Raw genomic sequence first — 18,605 nt, forward strand, 5'->3', positions numbered from 1 at the left:
AAATAATTGAAAGTAAAGAGATTTTTGAAAATTTACCAAGTATTCCGAAATTTTCGAGTTATTCCAAAATTTCCAAAAGTTCCGAAATTAGAAATATATTTTGAATCCGAAAAAAAATTGGATCGGATTTGGCTAGCATATTAGGTTCCGAAAAAAATTTGGAAAAATTCCAAAAGAGGTTAATCCGATCCGATCCGAAATCACCCCTAATATATATATATAAACCTTGTATTGGGCTTTCAAACCAAACACAATTAGCACAATCATAAGCAAGCACATCTCCATGGTCAAAAGTAAATATTAAATCCCCAACAACAACAGATCCAAGATACAACGCATTGGTTTGCGAAAAGGAACTGAGATTTGAGTCCACGACCCATTTATCACGTCAAAAGCGGATGCGGATGCACGCGCACCCTGAACCCAATCAATCTTATCCCTGTTAGCAACAAGAGCTGTAGAAATGTCTTCAAAACTCTTAACAGTGAGTTCAGGAGGAGGGTCGGCAAGAGGGGAGAATAGGTTAGATTCAGGATTATAGACTTCAGCCCAGGAATAAGTTCTATAACTAAAATAACTGTATAAAACAATATATGCTTAGAAGTAACCCCGTAATTGTTGTTGATAACTACAACGTACTTTCAAGATTACCTGAACGGTTGAATAGGGCACTGCATAATGAACAGTCCAAAGATAAGACTATTCTCCATGCATGTTCAAAGATAAGACTATCCTTATAGCATAATGAACTAAAAGTAACTATTCTCCAGGCATGTCATGGAAGAGACGAGATTGGTAACACTGTTCACAATTATCGACGCAATTTGCCCAACTAACACTGCCATTCATATCAAAGCACGATAACCGTTTTCAATCCTGCTGATGGTGCGGTGGTCAATAGACTACACCTAAGACCCACTTCGCATTGTCATTTAAATGACCACATTGTAGAGATCACCCACGGTTTCAAGCCTCAGAGTCGTAGACTATTTTGCCAGGCTTTACCATCAAAAACCATGTTAATCGTCTTGCATCTTACAGAGCACTATCAGATAATCTTACTACATTTAACAGTAACAAGAGGTATGATTCTCTTTTAAACAGTAACAAACTTAAAGGGTTTGAGCATACAGTTTCTAATGCATGCTGAAACTAGACCACATTATGTTACTAATAAAAAAAAAGCAGGAACAAAGAGGTGCCAAATCACCATGTGAAGGTGTTTTCATGATTAACAGGGGAAAACAGATTTCCTGTATAGAAAAGTACATATCTGTGACCTAATTTAGAAACAAATAACGGTATCCTCAAGCCTAATTAAGAAAACACTATCATCCACAGTTTTCAGAACGAAAGTACCGAAACACTTAATGCCCAACAAGGCAGAAGAGACAAGGAACAAACCTAAGCTACTGGACAGTTAGTTCACGAAAATACAGACGCCAATAATCTTCTATTCCAGGAACATCAAGGGCGTGCTCTTTTGTTGCTGCACGAAGGACACTTGTACTGCTTAATATGCTCAGCCCTTGCTGGAGTGATCTTCACACACTTTCCATGGAACCATTTCTCGCAGATATCACAGCAGATCCAGAATTCATCTGATGCATAGTTCTCACCGCATGCCCCGCACAATGTCTCCCCGTGCTCGTCCTCATCCTCCTCGTCCAAACCTTCGTCTTCCTCCTTTGGTTGTGTTGGCTTCGAAAACTTGCCCTGAGATTCAGAAGCCCGCTGCTTTTGTTGCCAAATAAGTGAATACCAATAACTAAATTGAGATAAATATGTAGATACACATCAAGTACAACACCCAATAAACTCAAAAATTGCACCCACAGATAGGGGAGAAAGAATGTTGACAAAGTTAACCTCACACTAGCTGCTTGTAAAGAAAGAATAAACCCGCAATTGAATAGTAAGGTATTGATTATAATTACCAGTAAGTTCTACAGTTCCTTAATAGGTTAGCAAACAAGGCAACTTGTTCACTTTGGAAGGTGTTCTTAAGGTCGGGACTAGTGTTTCCTTCTTAATATTGCAAAGAATATTTATTGAAGTCCTGCCAATCATTCCTACTTAAATGCTGGTAAGACATGGTTCATGATCATAAGGTCCAGATTCACTGATCAGTAAGGGGATATCTCTTCAATCTAAACCATGATTGGAACAACACATAAACTCGTGAATACGTGATTGGTTTACCTTATGAAGACCTTTTCAGTCGTAACAAATGAAATTAACACTCCGCTACCAGTAAAACAACACTAAAACCAAACCAAACCAAACCAAACCAAACCTAGTCTATACCAACAAAACACACACTTACTAACCAACTAGTCATTTAGCTCATCCATAAATAAATGAACTGGTAAAAGCTTTTAGCACCTTAGAGTTTGGTTTAGATTTGGTGCTGCTATGATTTGAAACCGAAGACTTCTCCTTAACTTGCTTCTTTGCAGCTCCAGTGACAACCTCATATATTGTTGACATTTCATTTATCATATTAAACAGACGTTTCCTGCATCACAAGCGTGGGAAAGGCATACAGGGTAAGGCAAGGAAAAACCTAGAGTAAAAGAAATCATGTTCAATTAATACTTCATGTCGTCACCAATCAAAGTAGTACATACATAGATATATTAATCCAATTGAAAATGTGTATCAATATGAAGTGTACTGTGATTCAAAACCAAAAAAACGCAAAAGAATAAGAATGGCACCAAGCAACCCAACACTAAGGCAAATCCGTACAGAAACAAACTGTCCATCTTAGTGTCCCATCCATATTACATGCTTACTCGTAACTGATCAACAAGAGATCAAATTACTTCATGCATTAAATAGTCAAACCACCTTGCAATGCACACAAGAAAAAACAAGAATGACAAATCAAAATTGCCAAGCATGTGGAATTGAGCAAAAGATATGATGATTCACCACCTACATTAAACTACTGTCTATTAAGTAACTAACATCCCATAACGACATTGACTTTATGTTGTCAAAGGTAGCTTGACCTTTAGTGTAAGAAGTTGCAGGTTGTTGTCAAAGGGATTGCTGGGGCGGCGCCTCTTGAGAAACGTAGCACCCACATCTCACCCCTAACCCCCCCTCCCCCAATGACTTCAAATGTCTTGTGCATGACTCGCCAGAAATACAACAAAAAGAGTGAGAAAAAGGAGTTACTATCATTAAAAACAGCATTACCAAAAAAATCATACAACAATATTAAGTCTAGCTAAAAGAATTCTATTAACAACGAATATCTAACAGATAGTCCCTTAATGAACAGCTGTTACCACTTTCTGACATGCCAACTACAATTTCTATAATGCACTAGAACTAGCTTTGCAAGACATTCACTGTGTGGGAAAAGGTATGCAGATGTAAGGTATAAGACTACATGGTTGCAATGAATCCAAAATGGAGTTAATAAAACTGAGCTACATCCACAGATACTACACTATGAAAAGCTATTGACAATTAACAAACCACAATTTCTAATGTCAAAATTCACATGTACGCCAAAACCAAGGTATCTTCGTTACAATGTCTACATGCCCAAGAATTAAGATGGATTGGATATTAGCATCATACAATTGAGGAACAAGGGTCTACAATGGAAGTAGATTAGGCACTACGGACCGGGAGAGCAAGATATTTGGAGAGATGTGACGAATGTTAAATTTGGCGCTACATGCCCAATAGCCTATGTTATAAGGACAGCCACATTTTAAAAAATAATCTGTGTCGTATACGTCACACATATCAGACACATTGTATGTAATATACCTCAATTTTTATATTTTGCCATGTAAAACACTTCGTATTCTTGCTGGATACAGACACACCTATCCATGTCAATGTAACTTAGCCAATACAGACACGTTTTTTGCAACAAATCACAGAATGCAAGTTAAAGACACGGAAACGTACAAAAATTTAAGGCATATAAGATACATTATGTGCGTGTGTCGTATCCGAGCTGGATACGCTGACACAGATTATTTTTATAATATGGTGTGTCCATGTAACATAGAGAGAATGCAATCTGGATTGCTACAAAAGTTTGTCAAAAAAGTATCTATTAGGGTAATATATGACAAGCAGTCTGACTATGTAGAGATAACTATGATAACAAGAATAATAAGCTCAAAATTTGACGTTCCTAAGTAACAATCCCATCAGATCAAACAGAAAACAGGATAGTTATTTAACTTTCCCTGTATCCACTCACTTGGGCAAATATTGCACACAATCACATAATATTAGCATTTAGCAACCACACAAAATTGGAGAGCTCAACGGTAACAACACCAAAAATATACACAGTTGAGTAGAAAATGTTTACCTGTCACTTCTATCAAATCCAAATCTTGCACCAAAATAAAATGCCACACCAAGTAGCCACGCATCACTATGGACTGCAACCAAAGCTAACCAGTCCTTTTCTTGCATTCCATCCCGAGCAAAATTAATGCCTAATGCAGGCTCTGGGAGCTCGGGAGGGACCTCTTCAGCAGGTAAATTAACCTCCCACTGCTCACTGGGGAATCCATACAAACACAGATTTTCCTTTTCTGCACAACACAAGAAATATCTAAGAACGCTACAATTACAGAATCAGTAAATCACAAAAGCTGAAACTTTGCACCAAAAATAAGCTGAGAAGGCGGGTTGTCATATCGACACAACCACAAGATCCAACTAAATTGTGTTTCAAACAAGAAAGATGGAGCATTAAGAAAATTACTATGAAATACAAACAGAATAGAGGATGAAGAAAGAGCACTTGAATGCTTTATAGCATAGTAAAAAATGTTGACTTGCAATAATACACCTTTATGTAAGACAAATTTCACCATCCACAAAAATATTATCCACTATCCAGATGGTGATCACCAGAAAGTTATAAAGCGGTAGGACCTGGCACTCCTTTCTCATTATAAATATAATGCATTATTACTATCTTATACAGCATAAATTTTATAAACCACATAACAGGCCCAAGATTCAATAATAAACAATATGACAATATGTCCATTAGCAATTACTCAACCTACGAGGTGTAAATTGAAAGCAGAGGGACCTGTTCGGAGGAGCTAATTTGAAGAAATATTAAATACATTCTAGTAGCCAACACTGCAATAAGAAAATGACGACAACTTAATACAATCAAACTAATGGGCCTAACTACGGATATGTTATCCACCTTATCATCCAAGCGTGATAACAACATGATAATTAGAGTAACCAACAAACTACTGAAACAAAAAATCCATAAGTCACACTCAGAAACTCATCCTTTAATTGATACATCCATTAGCACGAAGGACGTATCAACTAAAAGTTAATTAGCGTTCAATTTACACCTCAGGTTGTAAATGTGAACCTTGGCTGTGAGCAATTTGTTATATCCAACAAGTTCAACAACTTTTTTTTTCCAAGATTAATACCTGATTTAGAAATATGTTCTTGAACAATGGATGTTACACTAATATGTTCAACAATTAGTGTTTTTTTTTTTCTTGTGATTTAAAATTCTGAATGAAACCATTGGATAAAACTAGGTTTTTGTTGGAAATCACTTTTCCCTTTCCACTTGTAATAATTTTCTTAGTGTATGCATCTTTGTAGCGATAGTTATATACACAATTCTATTATTTTTTTGTTGGTTCAAATTACAGCATGTATGCTAAGAGAATCATGGTTCTTTATATTTAATGGTTTTTGTAGGAGATCAAACCTAGAGCTTTTTCTTTTAAAATCACAAAGGACTACTATAAATAGAAATTAACATATTTAGATTATAAATTCAAACAAAAACAAGAGTTTCATCTATATTGAGACTTCGATATGCGTTAATCCTTGTAGGGCCAGATATATTACTGTACATAGTCATCACAGTGTTCATAAAAATCCAAAGAAGTAACACTTAACTTCAGAATGACAAAAATTCATGGAAGAATAACCCATCCTCCAAAGACCCTGGCCTGGTTTAAAACACCAATGGATATCAAACAAAACTAAATGTGACGCAAATCCACTTTAGCTACTCCACAAAGATTGTAAGGTCCTATTTTAAACTTAGCGTGAATCCTAATTTCCTGAAACCAAATATGTCTAAATGACACCAAGGGTAAAGGCCTCAATTAAATCTTGAAGAATTACTTTCGACACAAAAGTTTAAATGAGAAAATGATGCACCACATACCAACCGCATTGCATTTTTCAATACACAACAGTGACGCTAATCTGGATTCAAATTGCATAATGCACTTCTAGCGACAAGAAAGACCATTTTAATTTGTATCCAAACAAAACTGACCACCATAGGCTCTAGATAACAGCTCTTTTTTCACTTATCCATAAACAAATGACCCTGAAATCTCTGTACAATAAACTTTCAAACTCAAAAACTAAACACCTCTACCCATACAAATAGAACACAGAATGTTTATACAACCCACATTGAACGGAAATATTTCAAAAAATAAATATAGTAATAATAATAATAAAATATTTAAAAATTCCAAGTTCCCAACCAAGGAATATTACTATTTACTAAAATAAACAGAACTCCTAAAATCTACAGAACTATAAAAAGGCTAGAAACCAAAATTTGTCCCACATTTCATTATCACTCAAAATCTCGTGAGAAATCAAACATGCAAAAACTAATAATCCAAAAAAGGAGTGTGTCAGAAACCCTAACCAGGATCACACTGCTGGAAAAAATCCTCAACATCTGCAACAACAACAAAAAATATCCAACCATCAAAAAACCCCTCAATTCCAACTCAAAAAAAAAAAAAAAAAAAAAAAAAAAAAGAGCGAACCATCAGTGAGAGCTTTAATCATTCCAGCTCTCCGACCCTTAAAATCCCTGAAAACTTCTTCAACAGTTCTTGGATTATACTGCGTTCCACTTCCATCCATCTCTCTCTTCTCTTCTCAGTAAAACAAAACAATAAAAAAATCACACACTTCAAAATGAAAAAAAAAAAATTTAAAAGGAATTTAGTGATTTGGTAAGGGTATTTAAAGGTAATAAGTTGTTCAAGGACAGAATAAACGAGGACACTCGGCCAAATGGGTTTTTAATTTTTTTTTATGTATAAGAGGGAAAGAGAGAGAAGTTTTTTTTGAGATGAGAGAAAATTATTCTTACTTTGACCTGTTGTGTTTTTTTTTAAGGAGAGAGAAAGAAATACAGTATTTGAAATTGGGTTAACTGGATTTGATATTTTAGTGAGGAGTCCGGCTTATACCATATTAATAGGAAAGTAAATTTTGGTTTTTGTTAGGGCAAGTTTCAAATTCGCAATATATTTGTGATTGATGTTTTTTTTACTTTTTAGATCCAGGGTCTTTTAGGTCAGCTGGGCCATTTGTAGAGGTTGACTAGTAATCACGGGCTTGGATGACATTGTTACAAATCTGGTGAGGGGATTCACAGGTCATCATCGGTTACATCGAGCACGCCTTAAAAACACAAAATTACCGGTTCGCTGCTATGGGCTAACTATTGAAAAATTATGCGAGAGTTGCTGGAGGTATCGACATAAGAAGAAAGTAGAAAGATCTGATCCCATCGTCCTTGCACTTGTTGGAACTGCGATAACTCAACAATTGAGAAGGAGAGAAACATGGTATGTTTACCCTTTAAATTAATATATGTGTATAGTTTTTAAAGTGAGTTTGAACGTTGAGAGAAGACACAAGAAGCAAAAATTGTAGAATTCGAGATCCATGTTTTGGTGAGCCATTGAGATAACGTTTTGGGCATCGGTTGAATCCGTCTAGATACTTAAAATGGATGACCCACCTATATCAACATGACAATTCAGATCTAGTAGACAATGCACTTATGAGTTGCATGAGTCTCAACCTCACTGAAAGACACGTTCTGTTTTTGACATCTAAACAAAGTATACAAAGCAAAATGTGCATTTAGTAGCATTCCTCTTGAAACCCAAGTTCTTTTCAACCGTTAATTTTGAACTTTGTCTATCAGTCTATGCACTGAGCACTTGTAAACAATGTAAAGCGCATGTGTGAAAATCGTGTATTGGAACATTTGGCAATTTCACATCGAGATTTAGGATTGCTTCGTATTCAATAGCTCAAAACGTGTATTGGACATTTGTGTGAGAATAACAAAGACTCTAACGAAAATGACTGTTCATCATTTTATGAGGATATTTGTCCAAGTGTGTAATGGTCAGGTCATTCAAATTTCAAAACTGTGTCCTACTGTCTCCCAGTGAACAGAATCTCAAAATAAAGTGTTGCATCCCTGTACAATTTCATGCATTGCTCATTGGCAAGTAGAAGTGTATGCACTTGCGAACCTGAAAAGTGAGGCCCTCTCAATTTTTTCTCATCTTCGAGCAGAGTATACTCATCTTTAAAGTTTAAAGTAGTTCGGTACTTCGGTTACGTATTAACTTAACAGCAACAGGATCACAGATTCACAGAATGACAGAACCACTTCTCTTACAGTCTTACTGCCATAGGTGGTTGGGTTTATTTAGTCAGGAAGAACAATACACAGCAAAGCTGCACTATATTTACAGCTCATAAGATTTCTGAATGAATTCTCTGTAGTCCATTTAACTCAGAGTGTCGGATAAACACAGAAGTCCGCATTGTCAATATAACAATTGCATGTCTAGAATTGCGAAAAACACAAAGAAAGTTTTTATTTCAACAGTTACACTTCTCTTAAAACCCAATACCATTAGACTCTACATTGAAGTTGATAGAGGAAACCAAAATCATAAAGAGACAAATCTGTAAAATAAAACCTAACAGCCGAAGAACCAAGTTTGAGACACCTGAACCAGTTCAAACTACAGCATCTCCATCGTAAATAAATTCTTCAACAACAAACTTCTCTATAGATTTCTTTTGTGATAACTAGAAGTCAGATGCAAGAAAATTCCCAGCCAGTGATACCTGCATCAAGAACACAATGCATGACTTTCTGACTTATTTAATTACATTTCTTTATTAGACACAGATCTCTTTCAGAGAGCGTCAAGGAAAAAGAGCGAGTACAGTTTAGATTAATACCTTCTCACCCAGTTTAAATGGAGGCAGACCTTTGTAAGGGCACGAGCCGCAACGGAATGCATCACCTAGACCACACTGCAGTTGTGGAAAAAAAATGTTTAAACAGGAAGAATATAGTTTTTTTAACTATTTCCAAGGAACAAACCTTACACTACATTTTAAGAGCACCAGAAAGTTCTAAACATTCTAAATGAATAAATCACAATATTGTGGATTTTTATTTGCCTCAACAAAATGGGGAGTGTGTATGTGAAGTTTTATTGAATTAGAGCATCTCCAATGAGGCGTGTAAGCCGTAGATAATAGCTAATGACTAATAGAGGGAGTAGGGAATTATCAACCCGGATACAAATTGGTAAAAGGCTCGGGCATCACTTGGAGTGATGCGCGAGTTTAAAATATGTCCGAACATCACTCCAAATGATGTCCCTCTCTAGTTCTAAAAGTGGCCATTTGTAAACTAGGGCGTCACTCCAAGTGACGCCTGATTTTTAAAATCCAAATGTTTTACATTTCTCCATCGGGAACTATCAAGTGTGGATATATATAGTCTTTAGTGTGTAATGAGAAATTGTAAAATCCTAATGGCATCTATGTAGAGCCTACATGGAGGTGCAATTCTACACCCTCCATTGGAGATGCCCTTAAAGACTAGAAATGTTGGCACTTACACTACCACATGAGGACTGAGGATTCTCAATCTGGTCCATAGTGAGTCCCAACTTCTCCACTTTCTCCACTGCCTCAGCACGTCCACAACTACAATTTTTGCATGCTTTCCTTGTGCTTCCAACTTCACAATCATCAACTACAGGAGGACAATCACATAAAGACGCTCAGAGGACTGAACGACAGGACCAAATTTTTTGATAGGGTTCTATAATTTACCTGGTAGCAATTGTGGTTTCTTCAAGTCTTCTTCCGTTAAAAGACTGTCTTCATCAATCAGATCCAAATCATTGTCAATCTGTACTTTGGGCAGACTCTTTGTAGACTTTTTTATGGTAAAGGAGGAACCCATCTTCCACGAAGGCTTATTGGCCCTAACCTGCATATTAACGAAAGTATCTAGGTAAAAAAGGACATAAATGAAAGCAATAGAGATACATTTGCAAGATAGACAGGAAGAGCCCAACACTTACTGTGAAGGAGTTGAGATTTTCCAATGGTACTTTTGCATCTAGAAATCCCGCCAGCAATAACCTACGCTTAAGAGTGGAAACTATCTGCAGAAAAGGGGACATTGAGTGATCTTCCAAAAAACTCGCATGAAACCAAGTTATAAAACTTAAATTTTACCTCATCTTTGTTCACTGCAACAGACTGAGACTTTTGAAAGGTAACTGCACCACCAGGCTTTAACGCTCTAAACATCTCTTCGAGCAACTCATGACCAGGAAGCTCGTGTGTCGTCAAGACAAAGACAACAACATCCATTGAGGAAGATGTAATTGGCAATTGTTCTGTTATTGGTATAAAAAAAATGTAGATTAGAGAAAGTTGTGAATTAGGATTACTTCCCTTCCAATGCAAAATTGAGATAATGGAGGATAGTAGAGCCTGTTGAATCACTATGGTTCTTCAAACCATACCAAGTACATACCTCGAGATGTTCCCCACTAAACATACATAGACTAAAACAAACACTAAAAGGATTTCGACTACTAATATATATATATATGCTTTAAAACGTCTTAAAAAACGTTATTGCTTACATTTTGAAACGACTCAAGACCAAGTCTCACAGAGAAACCCCTGAGGCTTTGCGTTGAGGCTCTTTTCCAACAAATCATTAAAAAACTACTAAGTTGGAATCACCGCAAGACAAAAAACCGAAAAGGTATCTCTTTCAGCCATGGCTATTAATTACCCATACTATATCGTATTCAATTCTATCTTAATTTTAAGCATAGAAATAAAATAATAATAATAATCAAATGAAAAGACCTATATTTTCCATTTGATACGTCGAATTTGCACAATGTTCTGAAAGTATATCTTTGTTTTATCATGCAATCTTTGTAAAACTAGTCATATGCAACACCAAATAGTCTGCAATTCTATTTACTTCTTTCTATACCTTCTCTATCAAATGATATCATATACCTTTCAATACCTTCTTTGTATGGAAATATCATATACCATTTTATAATTTCTTTATATACCAAAAAGTCTGCAACAAATAGAATTATTCATTGTTTTGCTAATTGAAGAATGGTGTCATGTCATTTATCTACTAACTCTGCTGAATTTTTTTAACGCATTTAGAGGATACAATACAGACAGATAGAAATATATAACCAGAGTAATTTATGTAGAGTAGCTGCAACTTTCCCATAGTACTTGAGCAGTAGAAAGAGTTGCTTGTTCATGAGAAATATACTTTGTGGTGGATTTTTTTCAATCTGAAGTCTTACAAAAGTCGGCAAGTCAAGTTTGTAAGTCAAGTAAACTTACTTAAAGATAAAGCTTGTGTGATAATTAAGGGATCATTCTGTTCAATTCTTTTAACCCCATGCTCTTCAATTGCATTCAAAACTGCACTGACAGGTATGACCACATTGTCTGTAAGTGCTAGAACACTTCCGTTCATCTCAACAGCATCCTGCAAAAAAAAATATCAAACTTTAACTTCAGACAAGGATTTTCTTCTTCCATGTAAATAGCATCTATCATATATATATCCTGATTATCATATCTCAGTCAACTTGAAGTACGATACACTAGTTCCACGAGTAGCTTTTCTGCCTCGTTTTTCTGTCCCCGCCATTGACAGTATCTACCTCTTCATTCTAAAATTGAGAGCTCCTCAAAGGAGAGGAAATAAGAACTCGAAATGTACCCATTTTCTAGACCCCCCACGCCAAACAATTGTAAACATACTAATGTCTGAAGTGAAAACAACCCTACATAAAGATTAACTGGTATTGTTAACTTCGTTTTTCTGATACCTAATTAGCCATTTGTCAAGAGGAATTCTAAAATGTAAAATACAAAAACGACTTCATATTGTACTAAAAAAAATGTTTTCCAGATTATACTAACTAGTATACCGCAAATCGATGTTGCCTAACGAAGTTCGTACCAACAAAACATATATTTCCAACAAACCAAGAATTCCAACAGCATTGTCATGACTCATGAGTAGCATCCAAAATGACTAAAACATTCAAACAATAGTTCATCCCCAAAATTGAGGAACAACAACCAACCAACCAACCAGATGGAAAGCGTTGAATCACCACACCCAATAACTTAAAGGTTAAATTATATTCTATATCACACACACAAATAATAAAACTCTTGTAAGTATCTAAATCATCTATGACAAAGAATTGATTACCTAGCTAGGTTTCGATAATTGATTATTGAAGAGATTTGGGTGTTGCGTTCTGCAATGGCAAGGAGGATTGTTTTTTGGGTTTGTTGTTTATGACATTGGAATTTGTTACTTACTTTAATGTTTACAAAACACATAAATCCAACAACAATAATAACAATAATTGAATATCAGCTATATACCTGAGAAATAGATCCCATTTAGTTTTGATCGAAATTTTTCCAATATCTGACTTTGGTTTTTTTTATTGGGTGTCAAAAATGAGGATTTGATGAAGGCGTGTTTGAAGTTTGAACAAAAGAAAAATAAGACTTTATTTGATTTTGTGCACTGGCTGTGCTGCCATGAAGTCGGTCGGTTGTCTTGCGTACCAACTTTTATGTTTCAATTTACCATTCAGCCCCTCTCTCAGCCCGAATTTGAATGGGCCATATCAATTTGTTTTTAAATGACAATTACGGATTGGCCCACCCAAGTGGCAGCTTAAGTTCAATTTTTAATGTTATTTATTTTGTTGTCATTTCAAAAGGATTTCGGTGGTGTGGTGGAAACCTCAGAGGTCATCGTATTCGTGTTTAGTTTCAGAAGACAAAATAGCACATACTTTTTGTCCAAATAGAACAGCAAGTTCGGCAACGGAAATATGGATTAAAGACACGTCCTGTTTTATTGTCGTCGCCACAATTATTAGAATAATGACTTATAAAATCTTATTAAGTTTGCCAATGATTAATAAAGAAAAGATAAAATAAATATGGAAATCAAAATAGATAACTTATGTTGGATTTTCTATTCCCAATATATAGACATAAAAAGAAATATGGTTGTTGTTTATCGGGATCAATCTCTCTAAGTGTTTTAGATACGGTCGACCAAGTCTTATAGTTTCAAATGGACCAAAACTTTGAAATATCTGCGTGGGCGTGCGAGGAAAAGTAACATTGTGCGTACTGATAATACTACTAACATTTACATGAGGAGACCATGACCTCCGAGCAAGTATCATAGCTGGAAGTTGGAAAGCAAACTAATGCAGAACGTACTGGTTCTTACTTTTAAGTGAGGTGTGTTCCTTCACAGAACCACACAGCACTTCACACATTACCTTAGACTAGCCTTGAGCACGTGGGCAAGGGCTCTCTCTCTTTTGTATTTTCTTTTTCTGGTAAGGTACGGTAGTCCCAACACAAAAAAAATGGGTGATTCAAAGTGAAAATCTCTTTTTTAGAACAGTGAATTTGGCATAGAAATGTTGTCCACGGGACATCATAAGCTCATTGGTCCACGTCTCCAACTTAACACATGGACTTAGAAAAACTCAACACAGTCGGTTTATTTTTTTCATTTTATTTATTTTAATAAAAAAATATAAAATAATAATAATAATAATAAGCTTCCACTATTGAAAACTTCTCCATCCACCAAACAACAATAGTTGTGGTTGTTCCCTTTTAAAGAACTGATTAAAAAAACTTTCTCCCCAACTCAATTGGTTGAAACTCATTCCACTATTCTTTACACCATTTTCTCAACCACAATAATATAACTTCCAACACCATAAATAGAAAATTGTCTAAAAAAGTAAATCCAATTTTAAAACTTAAAACTCTCAATAATGTTCTCTTCTTCAACTAACTATTTTTTTATTATTATTATTTTATGAATTTACCCAATACTCACCAAATTAGTTTGGCAATTGCTTCAACATCGACATCGGTAACTTCGGCAACCAACTTAGGAACTTCTATTTGGATTTGTTAGGTGTCACCAAAACTTTGCCTCAATCTTGTTTTTTGTTTATTTTTTATTTTCCTTCAATTTTGTTGGTTGTCTAACTATGTGGTAGAAGATGATGTTGACGTGTTGTTCTTTTATGTTTTTTCATTTATTTAAATTTTACTAAAAGAAAAAAATATATAAAAAATGAAAAAAGAGAGATAAAATGATTTCTATGCATGTCTACAAAATCGTTCTCTTTTTAGGAGTGATTTTTTGCTCCTAGCGTTGGTTCCTCCAAGCGCTCCAAGGAAATTTTGAGCCATACACGTCTCATCTTTTCCACAAAAAAAGGAAAGTTACAACCGTCACAAAATTCTCAATTTTATTAGTTTGTTCCTCATAAAGGAAATAAAAAGAAGAAAAATAAATAAATATAGTGTGGAATAAACCAACAAACGTGTGTATTTCTTCTTCATCTTCTTCCCACAAAAATGTGTTAATAACAATAATATCATTTTCTTGTTAGCTTGTTCTTAATGCATTCATTGTGTTTTTCATATTTTGATATCTATTTTTTGTTTTATTTCTGTTTCCTTTTTATTTCCTTTCTAGTTATGACTGAGGGACAAACTAGTAAAATATGGAATTTTGAGGAATTTGTGCCAAGTATAACTACCTTTTTTTTTGTGGAAAAAATAAGACGTGTGTCTCTTGGAGCGCTTGGAGGAACCAACGCTGGGAGCAAAAAATCACTCTCTTTTTAGAACCGATTAACCCAAGCACAAAAACATGTCACAATATTACTTTTTCACCCCTGGAATATATCAACTATTTAAAAAGTATGTACACAACTATAATTGTAATTTAAGAACTGGAATAGGGGGTAAAACCATCCAGGCTATTAGCAAAGTGTTAGACCGAGAGACAACAATTTGGTTAGCTTGCCCACGCCCCCTTATAAGTAGTAGAGTAACTAGTATAGTAGTATAAATTTATATAACAAGACGAGCCAAAAAAAAAAAATAAAAAAAAAAAAAAAAAAAAACAACAACAACAACAACAACAACAAATAGTATTTTATCTATTTCATTTAGAATAATAACCACTTCTAGACCTTGCTAGCAATTATGTCCCCATAAAAAATGGTTGCCGCTCTCGATCTCTCTCAAGCCTGAGGGAGTAGAGATACCCTTCCTGTGGGGAACAATAGTCTTTTCCACCTCCCCCTTGTCCCTTAAGCTCTCCTCTCCACCTAGGTCTAACCCAATTAGCCTTCCATAACCTAAACTTTATCCTTCCCAGTCTCCACAACCCCAAACTCCTTGATTCCAATAGATCTACTAATTGAAGAAAAAAAAAAAAAAAAAAAAAAAAAAAAAAAAAAAAAACTTCCTCCTTTTTGTTGGTATGTAAGGTTTTTATAACCCATAAGATGATCAACGTTGGTCTCTTGGGTTTTGGGGCTATCTCTTTTGGTGCAGCCACCTTCCCACATTTTGCAGATCTTACCTCATCTAAAGACCTTAAATAAGTTGGATTTAGTTAATTTTTGGTATGCAGCTGGTTGTGTTGGTTTCAATTTGGCTTTACTTGGTCTAACATCTCTCTATCGACGTCAAAGCCATGGGTTCAACCCCTTATATATGTCCGGATTTCTTGTTTGGCTCCATGATTTGTTTGTTCAAAGTCATGGCTCTCTCTCATTTTCTACCCCCTCTCTAGATTGCTGGTTTGGGTTTCTTGGTCAGGCCACCACTCACTAGTTGGGCCTTTGATTGGTGGGGCATTCCAATTTGGAATTACTAATCCGACTACTTTGTTGTGGAGTTTTATGTTGTACGACTTGATGACTCGTGAGTTGTCACCTTGGGAGATCCAACACGGTGGAAGAATGAGCAACTGTGAAGCTACCCAGAAAAAAAAAAAATTGGGTTTCCAATGTGGTCTTGGTGGTGCTGGTGGTTGCTTGGAGCTGGTGGAGTCTATGTAGAGACTTCCATAAATTTACAGCTTATGTTTGTTTCAACTGTACTAATTTCAGCTTTATGTTCTTGTTTTCAGCTTGATGCCAATTGTTATGATTGTAAGAAATTACCTACTAATTAATACAATCAGGGCAGTTTTATCAAAAAAAAAAATAAACCTTGTTAGAAATTTGGGATACGGGAAAAATACGGTACGGAAATAATTCAAGAATTATTCGGTGACTCAAAAAAACAGTACGATCAAATATTCGGTCAAAAATTCGTAATACGGCAATTATGCGGTGTTTAATTAATACGCGTTTTAAACGTTTGGTTTGCAATAATTCGGAAGTAAAAAATTCGTGATATTATGTTAGTAAATATTGATAATAGTTGTCATTCTCTACAACATAACAAACATATCCAAGCAATTTAGCTAAGAAAATATTGAAACCAATTGAACAGTCCACATAGGTACTTCCATTTAAACATGTTGTGGTATTAGAATCCACTTCTTAACACTATTAGTAAAAATGTTAACATGAGCGAATAGCTCTTTCAATTGAACTTAGGCTTTATATATAGCCAAACTAGATTTCCCATTCAAAGTCAAAGTCGGAAAATTAAATTCAACAAATACAAACACACACACACATATATATATATATTGGTAATTAATATTTTATTGATATATATAAACAAGTTACACTATGAGAGGAGACAAGTGCGCAGCTAGTCCTTTATGAATATCATGCATGCAAACCCAGCCTACGCTCCTAAAGACAAAGTCATTAGCGCCAGCAATTAATCATCACATTGCTATCCATGACCTTCTACAATCTTTTGAGTACGTAACTCAATAGATTGAGATGCCAAAAAACCAAAAGTGTCAGAGGAAAATGAGATAAAGCAGTGTTGGTTAGCGCCTTACAAGCTTCCTCATGTTTCTCCACTTACTGTTGTATCTTATTTCCTTTTATTTATTTATTTAAATTTTTATTTGTTGTTGCATCAATCGATCAGCCTAAAAATGATTGGGGTATCCAACTCAAACACCTTAGAAAACATTAGTTTAATTTATGCTAGGGAGAAACTTCGGATATAGGTGTTGCTAATTGAACTTACGCGTTCTATGCAGTTACTTAGTGGACAACAAGTCAATAATTCGAATAATACAAAATATTATTATCTTAGTAATAACAGTTTAGAAACTTAACGAGTAGAAGCTTAATTAATTGATGAACTAGAATACGTCCCTTATATATATTTAATTTGTTAGACAAACAATAATTGTTTCTACCATGCATGATTCTACAATGTTAAGTTAAAGAGCAAAAAATATAATTGGTACAAATGAAGGCATTTCTTTTGTGCTAGTAATAGTACATCAAAGAGAAAGAGAGAGACATGTTGCAACAAACAAAATAACTAATATGAAATCCAACTTAAAGAAATCCCTTTATGTATGTTTTTCTTGTAAGACATCGATTCTTGACTTAATTATTGGTGTGTTTGAGTAGCAGCGGTTTGGGCATTATTTTATAGGAGAAAAAGTGAGAAAAATTGTGTTGCAACTAACATGTTCTCTAAATTGGTAATTATCCAAATCTTTATTATTCACTGACATGTTTTTTTTCCCCAAAGTGGTTCTACGCACTCATACTCCATCAATAACTCCTTTGGGACTCCATTTCCTACTTGACATCCAAATCTTATTTTCTCTTTCCAAAACTCATAAAACAAACATAGAAAATTAATAAGAAATAACTTACCTAATGAAATAACTAAAACAAAAAATAGTAACAAATAAAAAAAAATTACCTGCATTTTAAAATAATAATAATAATAATAAAGAAAGAAAAAAACCTCAACACCCAAAAAAAAAAAGTTGAATTGGGCTCCCAAGTGCTAAACAAATCATCATATTTTTTGACATATTTATATATATTATACATATGGACTATTTTTCTCCATTCCAAATTAATATAAACTAAAGTGATAAAAAGTAAAATTTTGTAGAGAGAGAGAGAGAGAGAGGTGATTTTTTTTAGTGTTGGTTTTTTCTTTCTTTCTTGAAAGTGGGAATTTTGTTTTTGTTTAATTTGTCCGTGCAAATATAGATAAGTTTTCTGTTACTATTTTGAGTTATTAGTCATATATTTGTTTCTATATTTGTTTTTTTTTTAATTTTTGGAAAGAGAAATATAATTTGAATGTTATGTAAGATATTGAGTCCCTAGGGAGTTATTAAGGGAGTCTAGATAGTTTTTTTTTTTTTTTTTTTTTTTTTTTTTTTTTTTTTTTTTTTTTTCATGTGGTAACATAAGAAGTTATACCCACTACATTTGCTTAAGAGAAAGAAAATTGTTTATTTTGGTAATTAGTTAAAAAAATCTTAATTTACATGAAATTTGAATTATTGCAAGTTAGAATTTGTAATGCTTATTAGCCATATATGGTTCATTTTGGTAATTTAATTATTAATTTAAAAGAAATTTGAATGT

The 18,605-nt window shown here is 34.5% G+C and overlaps 2 protein-coding genes across 7 annotated transcripts; both read right to left on the bottom strand.

Moving 5' to 3' along the window:
• Positions 1–1,199: 1,199 nt before the first annotated feature.
• LOC147512341 (PHD finger protein ALFIN-LIKE 3-like) lies at positions 1,200–7,707 on the bottom strand. 5 transcript variants are annotated; one of them, XM_086595318.1, is made up of 6 exons: positions 7,505–7,707; positions 6,840–6,950; positions 6,716–6,748; positions 4,352–4,580; positions 2,386–2,518; positions 1,200–1,716 (listed from the first exon to the last, which is right to left on the bottom strand). In XM_086595318.1, the coding sequence occupies exons 2-6, from the start codon at positions 6,937–6,939 to the stop codon at positions 1,468–1,470; spliced, it is 744 nt and encodes a 247-aa protein (XP_086451444.1). In that variant the 5' UTR covers positions 6,940–6,950; positions 7,505–7,707; the 3' UTR covers positions 1,200–1,467. The 5 variants fall into 5 exon arrangements, with proteins under 5 accessions (XP_086451444.1, XP_086451441.1, XP_086451443.1 ...); XM_086595315.1 differs by lacking the exon at positions 7,505–7,707 and adding an exon at positions 7,172–7,281 and having other exon boundaries at positions 1,200–1,737; XM_086595317.1 differs by lacking the exon at positions 7,505–7,707 and having other exon boundaries at positions 6,840–7,089.
• An 845-nt stretch (positions 7,708–8,552) lies between these two features.
• Positions 8,553–12,833, bottom strand: LOC147512342 (anamorsin homolog). 2 transcript variants are annotated; one of them, XM_086595312.1, is made up of 8 exons: positions 12,601–12,833; positions 11,536–11,683; positions 10,378–10,541; positions 10,221–10,304; positions 9,967–10,126; positions 9,750–9,886; positions 9,079–9,153; positions 8,553–8,961 (listed from the first exon to the last, which is right to left on the bottom strand). In XM_086595312.1, the coding sequence occupies exons 1-8, from the start codon at positions 12,616–12,618 to the stop codon at positions 8,923–8,925; spliced, it is 825 nt and encodes a 274-aa protein (XP_086451438.1). In that variant the 5' UTR covers positions 12,619–12,833; the 3' UTR covers positions 8,553–8,922. The 2 variants fall into 2 exon arrangements, with proteins under 2 accessions (XP_086451438.1, XP_086451439.1); XM_086595313.1 differs by having other exon boundaries at positions 12,422–12,759.
• Between the last annotated feature and the right edge of the window lie 5,772 nt (positions 12,834–18,605).

This window comes from Coptis chinensis, chromosome 3 (genome assembly GCF_015680905.1).
Source record: "Coptis chinensis isolate HL-2020 chromosome 3, ASM1568090v1, whole genome shotgun sequence".
NCBI classification, from domain to species: domain Eukaryota; kingdom Viridiplantae; phylum Streptophyta; class Magnoliopsida; order Ranunculales; family Ranunculaceae; genus Coptis; species Coptis chinensis.

Coding starts and splice junctions, on each gene's coding strand:
- LOC147512342 (XM_086595312.1), bottom strand. Junction 10,542..11,535: donor CACACAAGCTTTATCTTTAA/GTAAGTTTACTT, acceptor TACCAATAACAG/AACAATTGCCAATTACATCT. Junction 9,887..9,966: donor GAAACCACAATTGCTACCAG/GTAAATTATAGA, acceptor GTCCTCCTGTAG/TTGATGATTGTGAAGTTGGA.
- LOC147512341 (XM_086595315.1), bottom strand. CDS start 6,939: ATGGATGGAAGTGGAACGCAGTATAATCCAAGAACTGTTGAAGAAGTT. Junction 4,581..6,715: donor TTTCCAGCAGTGTGATCCTG/GTTAGGGTTTCT, acceptor TGTGTTGTGCAG/AAAAGGAAAATCTGTGTTTG. Junction 1,738..2,385: donor AATCTAAACCAAACTCTAAG/GTGCTAAAAGCT, acceptor TGGCAACAAAAG/CAGCGGGCTTCTGAATCTCA.